The sequence below is a fragment of the Haliotis cracherodii genome, unplaced genomic scaffold (genome assembly GCF_022045235.1).
Source record: "Haliotis cracherodii isolate W230 unplaced genomic scaffold, xgHalCrac1.p SCAF_10, whole genome shotgun sequence".
NCBI lineage: Eukaryota > Metazoa > Mollusca > Gastropoda > Lepetellida > Haliotidae > Haliotis > Haliotis cracherodii.
Window position 1 is genome coordinate 59,243,062 of NW_027266265.1, and position 17,597 is coordinate 59,260,658.

Genomic DNA, 17,597 nt, shown 5'->3' on the forward strand with positions numbered 1-17,597 from the left:
TCATATTTTGTCTCTGCTGGGGTAGACAGGTACTGTCTATTTGTCTTTCTTACCGAATTGTTCAATATGTTCTGTATGCAGGACATAAGTCCTACTTGCTGAGGTGAGTGTGTAAATAATCTTGCAGCGTCACGTTTCACTTTGTTGCATTGCCGTCCTTATTGTGTATGTCAGAATGTACTGATATTGAGGATGGGTTTCACACAATGGTGTATAACACGGATACACACATTCATACGTCACCGAATAAACGAAGAGGTAATGTTTTAATAGGTTGTTTTATTCTAAATCTCTTGTATAGTCATTTAATTTCCCGTCAGCTTTGCGGCTACATTCTTGATCTGAGTGAAGACGGATCCCAGTTGAGTCTGGAATGGCTGGAAGAACTTGACGGCCTCGGCAGCTACCTGTGCGGTGGCTTGTCCAGCGTGGGTGAGGAACTGGTCACAGACACAGATAGTTAATACAAGTGTAAAGAAACCCCCAAACAGTTGTATGATGCTGACAAACACAATATCATCGTACACAGGACCCTCGGCCTTGCTATCAGCAAACTCTGGAAGTTTTAAAGGAGCCATTGATGGCATTGTTAGTACTGTCTCCATGGAACTTAGCCAACTTACGGTCTGGGCCTGTCCTTGTGTGCATAGAGTATGTGCCCATTTCTAGTGTCCCCCACCGTGATATTGCTGGAATATTGCTAAAAGCGGCGTAAAACCCCACTCACTCACTCACTCACTCGTAGAGTATGTGAACTTACTGTCTGGGCCTCTCCTTCTGTACATAGAGCGTGTCAACCTACTGTCTGGGCCTGTCCTTGTGTACATAGAGTATGTCAGCTTACTGCCTTGGTCTGTCCTTGTGTACATAAAGCGTGTCAACTTACTGTCTGGGCCTTCCCTTGTGTACATAGAGCGTGTCACATTACTGTCTGGGCCTGTCCTTGTGTATATAGAGTACGTAAGCTTACTGCCTGGGTCTGTCCTTGTGTACATAAGGCGTGTCAACTTACTGTTTGGGCCTGTCCTTGTGTACATAGAGCGTGTCAACTTACTGTCTGGGCCTGTCCTTGTGTATATAGAGTATGTCACATTACTGTCTGGGCCTGTCCTTGTGTACATAGAGTATGTCAACTTACTGTCTGGGCCTGTCCTTGTGTACATAGAGCGTATCAACTTACTATCTGGGCCTGTCCTTGTGTACATAGAGCGTGTCAACTTACTGTCTGGGCCTGTCCTTGTGTACAATGAGCGTGTCAACTTACTGCCTGGGCCTGTCATTGTGTACATAGAGTGTGTCAACTTACTGTCTGGGCCTGTCCTTTTGTACAATGAGCGTGTCAACTTACTGCCTGGGCCTGTCCTTGTGTACATAGAGTATGTCAACTTACTTTCTTGGCCTGTCCTTGTGTACATAGAGCGTGTCAACCTACTATCTGGGCCTGTCCTTGTGTACATAGAGCGTGTCAACTTACTGTCTGGGCCAGCCCTTTGAGGTTGCCCAATGCTGGGGTCAGGGAGTGTACAGCAGTTGACTCCACGTTTCCGAGGAATGTTTTAAGGTCTCCAAAGGCGGTGCCAGTCAGAAGACCAAGAGTGTCACCCAGAGTGTCCTTCAATCCGTTGAAAATATCACCGAGAAGACCACGACGACTATGCTTGGAGAAGAGCTGAAAACATACAGCACTGTCATTTTATGAGGACTGAAAAGAGATGCTGTCACTTCGCATGCAGGACGTGGATCTGAATGGAGAATCCTTGAATGTATTGACTCATTACTTATATCTGGATAAATAAACTGGTCTTGATAATCATTCATAAACATGGTCATGGCAATGTTAACTTATCACGTGACACAAATCCCCATTTTGCCTTGTTCTATCAACCACTTTCCTGTAAGGAAGCCAACGGCCAGTGTGGTCTAGTGGGAGAGCATCCGTCCGGAGAGCGAAATGTCGGGGGTTTGCCGCGTCATACCAAAAGACGTTAACAGATGGTAGCCGTTTTTACCCTGCCTTGCGCTCGGCATTGAGGGATTAATACAAGGACTGGTCAGCTCGGAGTCGTTATTCTGTGTGGGGTATTTATGTTAAACTGTGGCATGGTATCTCTTTTGCACGTCGCAAATTAAGTGCAATAATCTTGAACCCGATATTTATACCCGTCTTCACCTCACCACCTGTAAAAATGATTAAACAATTAGCCAACAATTAAAAAGAAATCATTATATACCTTAGAAACTGCATTGGGGACAATGTCGCCGATTATTTTATCAAGATCAACGTCAAACGTTCCCTTCTCTGCAAGAAAACAAAAATTATGTCAGGACTCGAATAACATATATTTGACATCGTTTTGCAAAAACACATTGCGCGTCACGAATGACTAGGGTTATATTAATCTGACGAATTAGTTTTACATAAGCTAAAATTAACAAAATATATCACCTTACAAAACATTACGGTGCAGTATATGCCCAGCATGGTTCGCACGTACCCATCATGGACTCGACATCCTTCTCCAGGGTGGACAGCACCATCTGGGCGAGGGCTTTGACATCCTGGCCACTGGTCAGACCCTGGGCAGCTGTTTTCAGGTTGCCCTCAAGGTTCGTGGCGATCTGAATACGGAAACGTTACACATTTTGTCATCGAATGCATTTGTGAATATTGATGTGTACGGCGTCGTTATAATCCAGAAGAAAATATACTTCACCTTCCAAGGAGTTCATACGGATCTAATGATTTGTCATCTTGCCTTCGACCGTTTCCACGTTCACCGGTTTCAGTGGCTAATAATCATGAGTGAATGAGTATGGTTTTATGCCGCTTTTAGCAATATCCCAGCAATATCACACATTGTACCCATGTCGGGAATCGAACCCAGGTCTTCGGCGTGACGAGCGAACGCTTTAACTACTGGGCAACCCGACCTCTATTCTTGACCTGTGCCTACAACTGTATATACTGGACGAAAAACCAAAACATAAATAATACGTCTAGTTACGTAATAGAAATATATGTTGGTACATATTGTTATCAATCATTGACTGTTTCCCTCGCATACATAGATAACACGTGTAACATCAACTTTTACATGGCTTCAAACCTTGCAGTGAAAGGTTATATAGGATTCGATTTGGACAGGCATTCACAAACTCAAGCCCTGGTGATGTGGCTTTTGCATTGAATGTACATAGTTCAACCATCTATCGCCTGCAGGCGAGATTTATTGCTACAGTGACACCTTGAACAGGCGTTGTGAGGGCATGCTTTGAGTCAAGACCGTCAAATGCATCGGAACTACATGCAGGTTCAGTCCACAGAAACTGAACGGAACACGATAGACACCCATGGCAGACACACAGACAGAATATGTTTCCGGGAATCATGTTAAGTAGGGAGACAGGCAAACAATTTGGAATGTCTCTAAACTATCATAGAGACATGAAACACGCAAGTCAACCCTATTCTATCCTCACCACATATTCAGGTGTGACCATGCTGGTCATTTGATTGCTTTCTGAATCCTGCCTTGAGTGTATACTCCTCACCTGACCCTGACCCTGACCCTGACCCTGACCCTGACCTGTTTGCTCCTCAGCTGGAAGTCTCCTCCTTACACAGGACAATCTATATTGGGTGTATTTTATTTATTGGTGACTTCAGAGGAAATGTTACGATGTTTGTGTATGTCATAAAAAGTCTTCATAATTGTCCATTTGACGAGCAGGGTTGTGAAATAAGAAGAAAACATCTTTATTCAGAGTTGGGAGATAATAAGCGTGAATTGTATTCACCTTCTCTGCTCCCTCCACAGACTCCTTCAGCTTGTCCACCACAGAGAGCATCTCATCCCTCACATGTTCCAGAAGTCCGGCCTCCACACTGAGAACAGACACGATACTTTCATACATGGCATGCCATCTCTGGCACTGGACATGATTTACAAACACATACACACCACTGTTACAGAGGGCCTCTCATCTCTTACACTGAATGCAAGAACAAACACATCCATACATGACATGCCATCTTACACTGAACATGATTTACAAACACATACACAACACTGTTATAGAGGGCCTCTCATCTTTTACACTGAATGCATGAACAAACAGCAATGCCACTGGAAGCTTCTTATCATTATCTTATTACAATATAGAGCGAGATCGATCAGCAAATATATTCACAACCATCAGGACACATTTTCCTTGTTTATAAGACAGTCAATGTGAAGAGGGGTATTGCTTTTCTGAATGTCTCATCACACAACAGGCTGATGCTGTTTTAGAAGCAGTATGAGTCCACAACTGTGTACAAGGGATATTCTGGAGCGACTTCCTACGCCCGACAAAACCTTTTGATTTAACAATAAAACGATAAATTTCTGTCAGGTAAATAATACCACTCACGCTCCACGCTTTCCAAGACCACTGAGAAGAGTAGGAAGAGCACTCTGGATGAGTGTTGGTGCAAGATCTGGAAAGGACTCGAATATTAAGATTCCAAACAAAATTAATATGATTCTAGTAAAAATGTTTTTTCTTTTCATGTAGAATTGGAAAACACCATGTTTCCATTATTTGTCAGCATATACTTCAGGTGCCATGACAGGTTGTTTGTCGTCTCTTGCTGATTTCTTGACATTGTCACATCATTTGGTAAATGCAACAATTGTTGTCTGATATCACCTTTTATCAAGAGAATGAATCTTTAACGATGTTTGCCCAAAACTATTTTTGTATGCTTGAAGTGAATAGTAACATACTCACTCTCAATTTCATGGACTGCTTCTGTAAAGTAAATTGAAACTCTGTGAGACGATCACTTCGAACACTAGTACATCAACAATCATACCATTTCTCTTATCCTCTTCAGACCTAAGTATTATGCTTAATCCCCAACAGTTGAATCTATTTCATGTTGATGCCATTAATGTATTTTATCAATCATTAAACGTTATCTCATTTTGGTTATGGGTATGATAATACTAATAAGCCAATCTCTTCATTCCAAACAATTCCTTGTTTTCACACAAGTTGAATTGGTGAAACTCAACATTTTAAATAATAACTATCACATATATGTAATACTACCTTTCTTGATACACGATATGTACGACGTGTTTAAATCATTACTATTAGTATTTATTTCACCGCTAAGTTCATATCACTAACCTTTGCCAATATCTTTAAGAGTGTTCTTCAGTGTATCCAGGATGTTTTTGCGCTCACTGAAATTGAGAACAGAAAGTTTCTTTTATAACTGTTGGTTTGTGAATGAAAAGGACTTCCTAATGGAAAATGATAATGATAGCATGATGAACAGCAAGCATGATTCTATTCCCTTTTTTTGGTGAGAAATAAGGGCGATTATAATCTTAGTCGACTTTTCAACAAATATGTGGGAATTTGGAACTTATTCGTTACTGGAATCCCGAAACAAGAATAGCTCTTCGTGGCTGAGAGAGTGATAGCTGTTTTATTACTCAGAGTTACTCATAATAAAAAATCAATTGAAAAGCAAAAGCATATGATATCAAACTAATGTTTAGTATATCAGGACATTACTTACACATCACGTTTTCCAAGACCACTGAGAAGAGTAGGAAGGGCGCTCTGGATGAGTGTTGGTGCAAGATCTGGAAAGGACTCGAATATTAAGATTCCAAACAAAATTAATATGATTCTAGTAAAAATGTTTTTTCTTTTCATGTAGAATTAGAAAATACCATGTTTCCATTATTTGTCAGCATATACTTCAGGTGCCATGACAGGTTGTTTGTCGTCTCTTGCTGATTTCTTGACATTGTCACATCATTTGGTAAATGCAACAATTGTTGTCTGATATCACCTTTTATCAAGAGAATGAATCTTTAACGATGTTTGCCCAAAACTATTTTTGTATGCTTGAAGTGAACAGTAACATACTCACTCTCAATTTCATGGACTGCTTCTGTAAAGTAAATTGAAACTCTGTGAGACGATCACTTCGAACACTAGTACATCAACAATCATACCATTTCTCTTATCCTCTTCAGACCTATGTATTATGCTTAATCCCCAACAGTTGAATCTATTTCATGTTGATGCCATTAATTTATTTTATCAATCATTAAACGTTATCTCATTTTGGTTATGGGTATGATAATACTAATAAGCCAATCTCTTCATTCCAAACAGTTCCTTGTTTTCACACAAGTTGAATTGGTGAAACTCAACATTTTAAATAATAACTATCACATATATGTAATACTACCTTTCTTGATACACGATATGCACGACGTGTTTAAATCATTACTATTAGTATATTTTTCACCGCTAAGTTCATATCACTAACCTTTGCCAATATCTTTAAGAGTGTTCTTCAGTGTATCCAGGATGTTTTTGCGCTCACTGAAATTGAGAACAGAAAGTTTCTTTTATAACTGTTGGTTTGTGAATGAAAAGGACTTCCTAATGGAAAATGATAATGATAGCATGATGAACAGCAAGCATGATTCTATTCCCTTTTTTTGGTGAGAAATAAGGGCGATTTTAATCTTAGTCGACTTTTCAACAAATATGTGGGAATTTGGAACTTATTCGTTACTGGAATCCCGAAACAAGAATAGCTCTTCGTGGCTGAGAGAGTGATAGCTGTTTTATTACTCAGAGTTACTCATAATAAAAAATCAATTGAAAAGCAAAAGCATATGATATCAAACTAATGTTTAGTATATCAGGACATTACTTACACATCACGTTTTCCAAGACCACTGAGAAGAGTAGGAAGGGCGCTCTGGATGAGTGTTGGTGCAAGATCTGGAAAGGACTCGAATATTAAGATTCCAAACAAAATTAATATGATTCTAGTAAAAATGTTTTTTCTTTTCATGTAGAATTAGAAAACACCATGTTTCCATTATTTGTAAGCATATACTTCAGGTGCCATGACAGGTTGTTTGTCGTCTCTTGCTGATTTCTTGACATTGTCACATCATTTGGTAAATGCAACAATTGTTGTCCGATATCACCTTTTATCAAGAGAATGAATCTTTAACGATGTTTGCCCAAAACTATTTTTGTATGCTTGAAGTGAATAGTAACATACTCACTCTCAATTTCATGGACTGCTTCTGTAAAGTAAATTGAAACTCTGTGAGACGATCACTTCGAACACTAGTACATCAACAATCATACCATTTCTCTTATCCTCTTCAGACCTATGTATTATGCTTAATCCCCAACAGTTGAATCTATTTCATGTTGATGCCATTAATGTATTTTATCAATCATTAAACGTTATCTCATTTTGGTTATGGGTATGATAATAGTAATAAGCCAATCTCTTCATTCCAAACAGTTCCTTGTTTTCACACAAGTTGAATTGGTGAAACTCAACATTTTAAATAATAACTATCACATATATGTAATACTACCTTTCTTGATACACGATATGCACGACGTGTTTAAATCATTACTATTAGTATTTATTTCACCGCTAAGTTCATATCACTAACCTTTGCCAATATCTTTAAGAGTGTTCTTCAGTGTATCCAGGATGTTTTTGCGCTCACTGAAATTGAGAATAGAAAGTTTCTTTTATAACTGTTGGTTTGTGAATGAAAAGGACTTCCTAATGGAAAATGATAATGATAGCATGATGAACAGCAAGCATGATTCTATTCCCTTTTTTTGGTGAGAAATAAGGGCGATTTTAATCTTAGTCGACTTTTCAACAAATATGTGGGAATTTGGACCTTATTCGTTACTGGAATCCCGAAACAAGAATAGCTCTTCGTGGCTGAGAGAGTGATAGCTGTTTTATTACTCAGAGTTACTCATAATCAAAAATCAATTGAAAAGCAAAAGCATATGATATCAAACTAATGTTTAGTATATCAGGACATTACTTACACATCACGTTTTCCAAGACCACTGAGAAGAGTAGGAAGGGCGCTCTGGATGAGTGTTGGTGCAAGATCTGGAAAGGACTCGAATATTAAGATTCCAAACAAAATTAATATGATTCTAGTAAAAATGTTTTTTCTTTTCATGTAGAATTAGAAAATACCATGTTTCCATTATTTGTCAGCATATACTTCAGGTGCCATGACAGGTTGTTTGTCGTCTCTTGCTGATTTCTTGACATTGTCACATCATTTGGTAAATGCAACAATTGTTGTCTGATATCACCTTTTATCAAGAGAATGAATCTTTAACGATGTTTGCCCAAAACTATTTTTGTATGCTTGAAGTGAACAGTAACATACTCACTCTCAATTTCATGGACTGCTTCTGTAAAGTAAATTGAAACTCTGTGAGACGATCACTTCGAACACTAGTACATCAACAATCATACCATTTCTCTTATCCTCTTCAGACCTATGTATTATGCTTAATCCCCAACAGTTGAATCTATTTCATGTTGATGCCATTAATTTATTTTATCAATCATTAAACGTTATCTCATTTTGGTTATGGGTATGATAATACTAATAAGCCAATCTCTTCATTCCAAACAGTTCCTTGTTTTCACACAAGTTGAATTGGTGAAACTCAACATTTTAAATAATAACTATCACATATATGTAATACTACCTTTCTTGATACACGATATGCACGACGTGTTTAAATCATTACTATTAGTATATTTTTCACCGCTAAGTTCATATCACTAACCTTTGCCAATATCTTTAAGAGTGTTCTTCAGTGTATCCAGGATGTTTTTGCGCTCACTGAAATTGAGAACAGAAAGTTTCTTTTATAACTGTTGGTTTGTGAATGAAAAGGACTTCCTAATGGAAAATGATAATGATAGCATGATGAACAGCAAGCATGATTCTATTCCCTTTTTTTGGTGAGAAATAAGGGCGATTTTAATCTTAGTCGACTTTTCAACAAATATGTGGGAATTTGGAACTTATTCGTTACTGGAATCCCGAAACAAGAATAGCTCTTCGTGGCTGAGAGAGTGATAGCTGTTTTATTACTCAGAGTTACTCATAATCAAAAATCAATTGAAAAGCAAAAGCATATGATATCAAACTAATGTTTAGTATATCAGGACATTACTTACACATCACGTTTTCCAAGACCACTGAGAAGAGTAGGAAGGGCGCTCTGGATGAGTGTTGGTGCAAGATCTGGAAAGGACTCGAATATTAAGATTCCAAACAAAATTAATATGATTCTAGTAAAAATGTTTTTTCTTTTCATGTAGAATTAGAAAACACCATGTTTCCATTATTTGTAAGCATATACTTCAGGTGCCATGACAGGTTGTTTGTCGTCTCTTGCTGATTTCTTGACATTGTCACATCATTTGGTAAATGCAACAATTGTTGTCCGATATCACCTTTTATCAAGAGAATGAATCTTTAACGATGTTTGCCCAAAACTATTTTTGTATGCTTGAAGTGAATAGTAACATACTCACTCTCAATTTCATGGACTGCTTCTGTAAAGTAAATTGAAACTCTGTGAGACGATCACTTCGAACACTAGTACATCAACAATCATACCATTTCTCTTATCCTCTTCAGACCTATGTATTATGCTTAATCCCCAACAGTTGAATCTATTTCATGTTGATGCCATTAATGTATTTTATCAATCATTAAACGTTATCTCATTTTGGTTATGGGTATGATAATAGTAATAAGCCAATCTCTTCATTCCAAACAGTTCCTTGTTTTCACACAAGTTGAATTGGTGAAACTCAACATTTTAAATAATAACTATCACATATATGTAATACTACCTTTCTTGATACACGATATGCACGACGTGTTTAAATCATTACTATTAGTATTTATTTCACCGCTAAGTTCATATCACTAACCTTTGCCAATATCTTTAAGAGTGTTCTTCAGTGTATCCAGGATGTTTTTGCGCTCACTGAAATTGAGAATAGAAAGTTTCTTTTATAACTGTTGGTTTGTGAATGAAAAGGACTTCCTAATGGAAAATGATAATGATAGCATGATGAACAGCAAGCATGATTCTATTCCCTTTTTTTGGTGAGAAATAAGGGCGATTTTAATCTTAGTCGACTTTTCAACAAATATGTGGGAATTTGGACCTTATTCGTTACTGGAATCCCGAAACAAGAATAGCTCTTCGTGGCTGAGAGAGTGATAGCTGTTTTATTACTCAGAGTTACTCATAATCAAAAATCAATTGAAAAGCAAAAGCATATGATATCAAACTAATGTTTAGTATATCAGGACATTACTTACACATCACGTTTTCCAAGACCACCGAGAAGAGTAGGAAGGGCGCTCTGGATGAGTGTTGGTGCAAGATCTGGAAAGGACTCGAATATTAAGATTCCAAACAAAATTAATATGATTCTAGTAAAAATGTTTTTTCTTTTCATGTAGAATTAGAAAACACCATGTTTCCATTATTTGTAAGCATATACTTCAGGTGCCATGACAGGTTGTTTGTCGTCTCTTGCTGATTTCTTGACATTGTCACATCATTTGGTAAATGCAACAATTGTTGTCTGATATCACCTTTTATCAAGAGAATGAATCTTTAACGATGTTTGCCCAAAACTATTTTTGTATGCTTGAAGTGAATAGTAACATACTCACTCTCAATTTCATGGACTGCTTCTGTAAAGTAAATTGAAACTCTGTGAGACGATCACTTCGAACACTAGTACATCAACAATCATACCATTTCTCTTATCCTCTTCAGACCTATGTATTATGCTTAATCCCCAACAGTTGAATCTATTTCATGTTGATGCCATTAATGTATTTTATCAATCATTAAACGTTATCTCATTTTGGTTATGGGTATGATAATACTAATAAGCCAATCTCTTCATTCCAAACAGTTCATTGTTTTCACACAAGTTGAATTGGTGAAACTCAACATTTTGAATAATAACTATCACATATATGTAATACTACCTTTCTTGATACACGATATGTACGACGTGTTTAAATCATTACTATTAGTATTTATTTCACCGCTAAGTTCATATCACTAACCTTTGCCAATATCTTTAAGAGTGTTCTTCAGTGTATCCAGGATGTTTTTGCGCTCACTGAAATTGAGAACAGAAAGTTTCTTTTATAACTGTTGGTTTGTGAATGAAAAGGACTTCCTAATGGAAAATGATAATGATAGCATGATGAACAGCAAGCATGATTCTATTCCCTTTTTTTGGTGAGAAATAAGGGCGATTTTAATCTTAGTCGACTTTTCAACAAATATGTGGGAATTTGGACCTTATTCGTTACTGGAATCCCGAAACAAGAATAGCTCTTCGTGGCTGAGAGAGTGATAGCTGTTTTATTACTCAGAGTTACTCATAATCAAAAATCAATTGAAAAGCAAAAGCATATGATATCAAACTAATGTTTAGTATATCAGGACATTACTTACACATCACGTTTTCCAAGACCACCGAGAAGAGTAGGAAGGGCGCTCTGGATGAGTGTTGGTGCAAGATCTGGAAAGGACTCGAATATTAAGATTCCAAACAAAATTAATATGATTCTAGTAAAAATGTTTTTTCTTTTCATGTAGAATTAGAAAACACCATGTTTCCATTATTTGTAAGCATATACTTCAGGTGCCATGACAGGTTGTTTGTCGTCTCTTGCTGATTTCTTGACATTGTCACATCATTTGGTAAATGCAACAATTGTTGTCTGATATCACCTTTTATCAAGAGAATGAATCTTTAACGATGTTTGCCCAAAACTATTTTTGTATGCTTGAAGTGAATAGTAACATACTCACTCTCAATTTCATGGACTGCTTCTGTAAAGTAAATTGAAACTCTGTGAGACGATCACTTCGAACACTAGTACATCAACAATCATACCATTTCTCTTATCCTCTTCAGACCTATGTATTATGCTTAATCCCCAACAGTTGAATCTATTTCATGTTGATGCCATTAATGTATTTTATCAATCATTAAACGTTATCTCATTTTGGTTATGGGTATGATAATACTAATAAGCCAATCTCTTCATTCCAAACAATTCCTTGTTTTCACACAAGTTGAATTGGTGAAACTCAACATTTTGAATAATAACTATCACATATATGTAATACTACCTTTCTTGATACACGACATGTACGACGTGTTTAAATCATTACTATTAGTATATATTTCACCGATAAGTTCATATCACTAACCTTTGCCAATATCTTTAAGAGTGTTCTTCAGTGTATCCAGGATGTTTTTGCGCTCACTGAAATTGAGAACAGAAAGTTTCTTTTATAACTGTTGGTTTGTGAATGAAAAGGACTTCCTAATGGAAAATGATAATGATAGCATGATGAACAGCAAGCATGATTCTATTCCCTTTTTTTGGTGAGAAATAAGGGCGATTTTAATCTTAGTCGACTTTTCAACAAATATGTGGGAATTTGGAACTTATTCGTTACTGGAATCCCGAAACAAGAATAGCTCTTCGTGGCTGAGAGAGTGATAGCTGTTTTATTACTCAGAGTTACTCATAATCAAAAATCAATTGAAAAGCAAAAGCATATGATATCAAACTAATGTTTAGTATATCAGGACATTACTTACACATCACGTTTTCCAAGACCACCGAGAAGAGTAGGAAGGGCGCTCTGGATGAGTGTTGGTGCAAGATCTGGAAAGGACTCGAATATTAAGATTCCAAACAAAATTAATATGATTCTAGTAAAAATGTTTTTTCTTTTCATGTAGAATTAGAAAACACCATGTTTCCATTATTTGTAAGCATATACTTCAGGTGCCATGACAGGTTGTTTGTCGTCTCTTGCTGATTTCTTGACATTGTCACATCATTTGGTAAATGCAACAATTGTTGACTGATATCACCTTTTATCAAGAGAATGAATCTTTAACGATGTTTGCCCAAAACTATTTTTGTATGCTTGAAGTGAATAGTAACATACTCACTCTCAATTTCATGGACTGCTTCTGTAAAGTAAATTGAAACTCTGTGAGACGATCACTTCGAACACTAGTACATCAACAATCATACCATTTCTCTTATCCTCTTCAGACCTATGTATTATGCTTAATCCCCAACAGTTAAATCTATTTCATGTTGATGCCATTAATGTATTTTATCAATCATTAAACGTTATCTCATTTTGGTTATGGGTATGATAATACTAATAAGCCAATCTCTTCATTCCAAACAGTTCCTTGTTTTCACACAAGTTGAATTGGTGAAACTCAACATTTTGAATAATAACTATCACATATATGTAATACTACCTTTCTTGATACACGATATGTACGACGTGTTTAAATCATTACTATTAGTATATATTTCACCGATAAGTTCATATCACTAACCTTTGCCAATATCTTTAAGAGTGTTCTTCAGTGTATCCAGGATGTTTTTGCGCTCACTGAAATTGAGAACAGAAAGTTTCTTTTATAACTGTTGGTTTGTGAATGAAAAGGACTTCCTAATGGAAAATGATAATGATAGCATGATGAACAGCAAGCATGATTCTATTCCCTTTTTTTGGTGAGAAATAAGGGCGATTTTAATCTTAGTCGACTTTTCAACAAATATGTGGGAATTTGGAACTTATTCGTTACTGGAATCCCGAAACAAGAATAGCTCTTCGTGGCTGAGAGAGTGATAGCTGTTTTATTACTCAGAGTTACTCATAATCAAAAATCAATTGAAAAGCAAAAGCATATGATATCAAACTAATGTTTAGTATATCAGGACATTACTTACACATCACGTTTTCCAAGACCACCGAGAAGAGTAGGAAGGGCGCTCTGGATGAGTGTTGGTGCAAGATCTGGAAAGGACTCGAATATTAAGATTCCAAACAAAATTAATATGATTCTAGTAAAAATGTTTTTTCTTTTCATGTAGAATTAGAAAACACCATGTTTCCATTATTTGTAAGCATATACTTCAGGTGCCATGACAGGTTGTTTGTCGTCTCTTGCTGATTTCTTGACATTGTCACATCATTTGGTAAATGCAACAATTGTTGTCTGATATCACCTTTTATCAAGAGAATGAATCTTTAACGATGTTTGCCCAAAACTATTTTTGTATGCTTGAAGTGAATAGTAACATACTCACTCTCAATTTCATGGACTGCTTCTGTAAAGTAAATTGAAACTCTGTGAGACGATCACTTCGAACACTAGTACATCAACAATCATACCATTTCTCTTATCCTCTTCAGACCTATGTATTATGCTTAATCCCCAACAGTTGAATCTATTTCATGTTGATGCCATTAATGTATTTTATCAATCATTAAACGTTATCTCATTTTGGTTATGGGTATGATAATAGTAATAAGCCAATCTCTTCATTCCAAACAATTCCTTGTTTTCACACAAGTTGAATTGGTGAAACTCAACATTTTAAATAATAACTATCACATATATGTAATACTACCTTTCTTGATACACGATATGTACGACGTGTTTAAATCATTACTATTAGTATTTATTTCACCGCTAAGTTCATATCACTAACCTTTGCCAATATCTTTAAGAGTGTTCTTCAGTGTATCCAGGATGTTTTTGCGCTCACTGAAATTGAGAACAGAAAGTTTCTTTTATAACTGTTGGTTTGTGAATGAAAAGGACTTCCTAATGGAAAATGATAATGATAGCATGATGAACAGCAAGCATGATTCTATTCCCTTTTTTTGGTGAGAAATAAGGGCGATTATAATCTTAGTCGACTTTTCAACAAATATGTGGGAATTTGGAACTTATTCGTTACTGGAATCCCGAAACAAGAATAGCTCTTCGTGGCTGAGAGAGTGATAGCTGTTTTATTACTCAGAGTTACTCATAATCAAAAATCAATTGAAAAGCAAAAGCATATGATATCAAACTAATGTTTAGTATATCAGGACATTACTTACACATCACGTTTTCCAAGACCACCGAGAAGAGTAGGAAGGGCGCTCTGGATGAGTGTTGGTGCAAGATCTGGAAAGGACTCGAATATTAAGATTCCAAACAAAATTAATATGATTCTAGTAAAAATGTTTTTTCTTTTCATGTAGAATTAGAAAACACCATGTTTCCATTATTTGTCAGCATATACTTCAGGTGCCATGACAGGTTGTTTGTCTTCTCTTGCTGATTTCTTGACATTGTCACATCATTTGGTAAATGCAACAATTGTTGTCCGATATCACCTTTTATCAAGAGAATGAATCTTTAACGATGTTTGCCCAAAACTATTTTTGTATGCTTGAAGTGAATAGTAACATACTCACTCTCAATTTCATGGACTGCTTCTGTAAAGTAAATTGAAACTCTGTGAGACGATCACTTCGAACACTAGTACATCAACAATCATACCATTTCTCTTATCCTCTTCAGACCTATGTATTATGCTTAATCCCCAACAGTTGAATCTATTTCATGTTGATGCCATTAATGTATTTTATCAATCATTAAACGTTATCTCATTTTGGTTATGGGTATGATAATAGTAATAAGCCAATCTCTTCATTCCAAACAATTCCTTGTTTTCACACAAGTTGAATTGGTGAAACTCAACATTTTAAATAATAACTATCACATATATGTAATACTACCTTTCTTGATACACGATATGCACGACGTGTTTAAATCATTACTATTAGTATTTATTTCACCGATAAGTTCATATCACTAACCTTTGCCAATATCTTTAAGAGTGTTCTTCAGTGTATCCAGGATGTTTTTGCGCTCACTGAAATTGAGAACAGAAAGTTTCTTTTATAACTGTTGGTTTGTGAATGAAAAGGACTTCCTAATGGAAAATGATAATGATAGCATGATGAACAGCAAGCATGATTCTATTCCCTTTTTTTTGGTGAGAAATAAGGGCGATTTTAATCTTAGTCGACTTTTCAACAAATATGTGGGAATTTGGAACTTATTCGTTACTGGAATCCCGAAACAAGAATAGCTCTTCGTGGAATGAGAGAGTGATAGCTGTTTTATTACTCAGAGTTACTCATAATCAAAAATCAATTGAAAAGCAAAAGCATATGATATCAAACTAATGTTTAGTATATCAGGACATTACTTACACATCACGTTTTCCAAGACCACCGAGAAGTGTAGGAAGGGCGCTCTGGATGAGTGTTGGTGCAAGATCTGGAAAGGACTCGAATATTAAGATTCCAAACAAAATTAATATGATTCTAGTAAAAATGTTTTTTCTTTTCATGTAGAATTAGAAAACACCATGTTTCCATTATTTGTCAGCATATACTTCAGGTGCCATGACAGGTTGTTTGTCGTCTCTTGCTGATTTCTTGACATTGTCACATCATTTGGTAAATGCAACAATTGTTGTCTGATATCACCTTTTATCAAGAGAATGAATCTTTAACGATGTTTGCCCAAAACTATTTTTGTATGCTTGAAGTGAATAGTAACATACTCACTCTCAATTTCATGGACTGCTTCTGTAAAGTAAATTGAAACTCTGTGAGACGATCACTTCGAACACTAGTACATCAACAATCATACCATTTCTCTTATCCTCTTCAGACCTATGTATTATGCTTAATCCCCAACAGTTGAATCTATTTCATGCTGATGCCATTAATGTATTTTATCAATCATTAAACGTTATCTCATTTTGGTTATGGGTATGATAATAGTAATAAGCCAATCTCTTCATTCCAAACAGTTCCTTGTTTTCACACAAGTTGAATTGGTGAAACTCAACATTTTAAATAATAACTATCACATATATGTAATACTACCTTTCTTGATACACGATATGCACGACGTGTTTAAATCATTACTATTAGTATTTATTTCACCGATAAGTTCATATCACTAACCTTTGCCAATATCTTTAAGAGTGTTCTTCAGTGTATCCAGGATGTTTTTGCGCTCACTGAAATTGAGAACAGAAAGTTTCTTTTATAACTGTTGGTTTGTGAATGAAAAGGACTTCCTAATGGAAAATGATAATGATAGCATGATGAACAGCAAGCATGATTCTATTCCCTTTTTTTGGTGAGAAATAAGGGCGATTTTAATCTTAGTCGACTTTTCAACAAATATGTGGGAATTTGGAACTTATTCGTTACTGGAATCCCGAAACAAGAATAGCTCTTCGTGGAATGAGAGAGTGATAGCTGTTTTATTACTCAGAGTTACTCATAATCAAAAATCAATTGAAAAGCAAAAGCATATGATATCAAACTAATGTTTAGTATATCAGGACATTTACTTACACATCACGTTTTCCAAGACCACCGAGAAGTGTAGGAAGGGCGCTCTGGATGAGTGTTGGTGCAAGATCTGGAAAGGACTCGAATATTAAGATTCCAAACAAAATTAATATGATTCTAGTAAAAATGTTTTTTCTTTTCATGTAGAATTAGAAAACACCATGTTTCCATTATTTGTAAGCATATACTTCAGGTGCCATGACAGGTTGTTTGTCGTCTCTTGCTGATTTCTTGACATTGTCACATCATTTGGTAAATGCAACAATTGTTGTCTGATATCACCTTTTATCAAGAGAATGAATCTTTAACGATGTTTGCCCAAAACTATTTTTGTATGCTTGAAGTGAATAGTAACATACTCACTCTCAATTTCATGGACTGCTTCTGTAAAGTAAATTGAA

At 36.0% G+C, this 17,597-nt stretch overlaps 1 protein-coding gene across 1 annotated transcript in view; it reads right to left on the minus strand.

Moving 5' to 3' along the window:
* Positions 1-270: 270 nt before the first annotated feature.
* The window catches only part of LOC139453942 (uncharacterized), a 33,395-nt gene continuing 16,068 nt past the window's right edge, over positions 271-17,597 (minus strand). The window contains exons 23-48 of the mRNA XM_071235384.1: positions 17,200-17,266; positions 16,801-16,856; positions 16,036-16,102; positions 15,637-15,692; positions 14,872-14,938; positions 14,475-14,530; positions 13,710-13,776; positions 13,313-13,368; positions 12,548-12,614; positions 12,151-12,206; positions 11,386-11,452; positions 10,989-11,044; positions 10,224-10,290; positions 9,827-9,882; positions 9,062-9,128; positions 8,665-8,720; positions 7,900-7,966; positions 7,503-7,558; positions 6,738-6,804; positions 6,341-6,396; positions 5,576-5,642; positions 3,799-3,886; positions 2,496-2,619; positions 2,232-2,299; positions 1,475-1,669; positions 271-440 (exon numbers count right to left, since the gene is read on the minus strand). Of these exons, the coding sequence (XP_071091485.1) occupies positions 306-440; positions 1,475-1,669; positions 2,232-2,299; positions 2,496-2,619; positions 3,799-3,886; positions 5,576-5,642; positions 6,341-6,396; positions 6,738-6,804; positions 7,503-7,558; positions 7,900-7,966; positions 8,665-8,720; positions 9,062-9,128; positions 9,827-9,882; positions 10,224-10,290; positions 10,989-11,044; positions 11,386-11,452; positions 12,151-12,206; positions 12,548-12,614; positions 13,313-13,368; positions 13,710-13,776; positions 14,475-14,530; positions 14,872-14,938; positions 15,637-15,692; positions 16,036-16,102; positions 16,801-16,856; positions 17,200-17,266 (1,907 nt within the window). The 3' untranslated portion in view covers positions 271-305. The remainder of the gene's footprint in view (positions 441-1,474; positions 1,670-2,231; positions 2,300-2,495; positions 2,620-3,798; positions 3,887-5,575; positions 5,643-6,340; positions 6,397-6,737; positions 6,805-7,502; positions 7,559-7,899; positions 7,967-8,664; positions 8,721-9,061; positions 9,129-9,826; positions 9,883-10,223; positions 10,291-10,988; positions 11,045-11,385; positions 11,453-12,150; positions 12,207-12,547; positions 12,615-13,312; positions 13,369-13,709; positions 13,777-14,474; positions 14,531-14,871; positions 14,939-15,636; positions 15,693-16,035; positions 16,103-16,800; positions 16,857-17,199; positions 17,267-17,597) is intronic.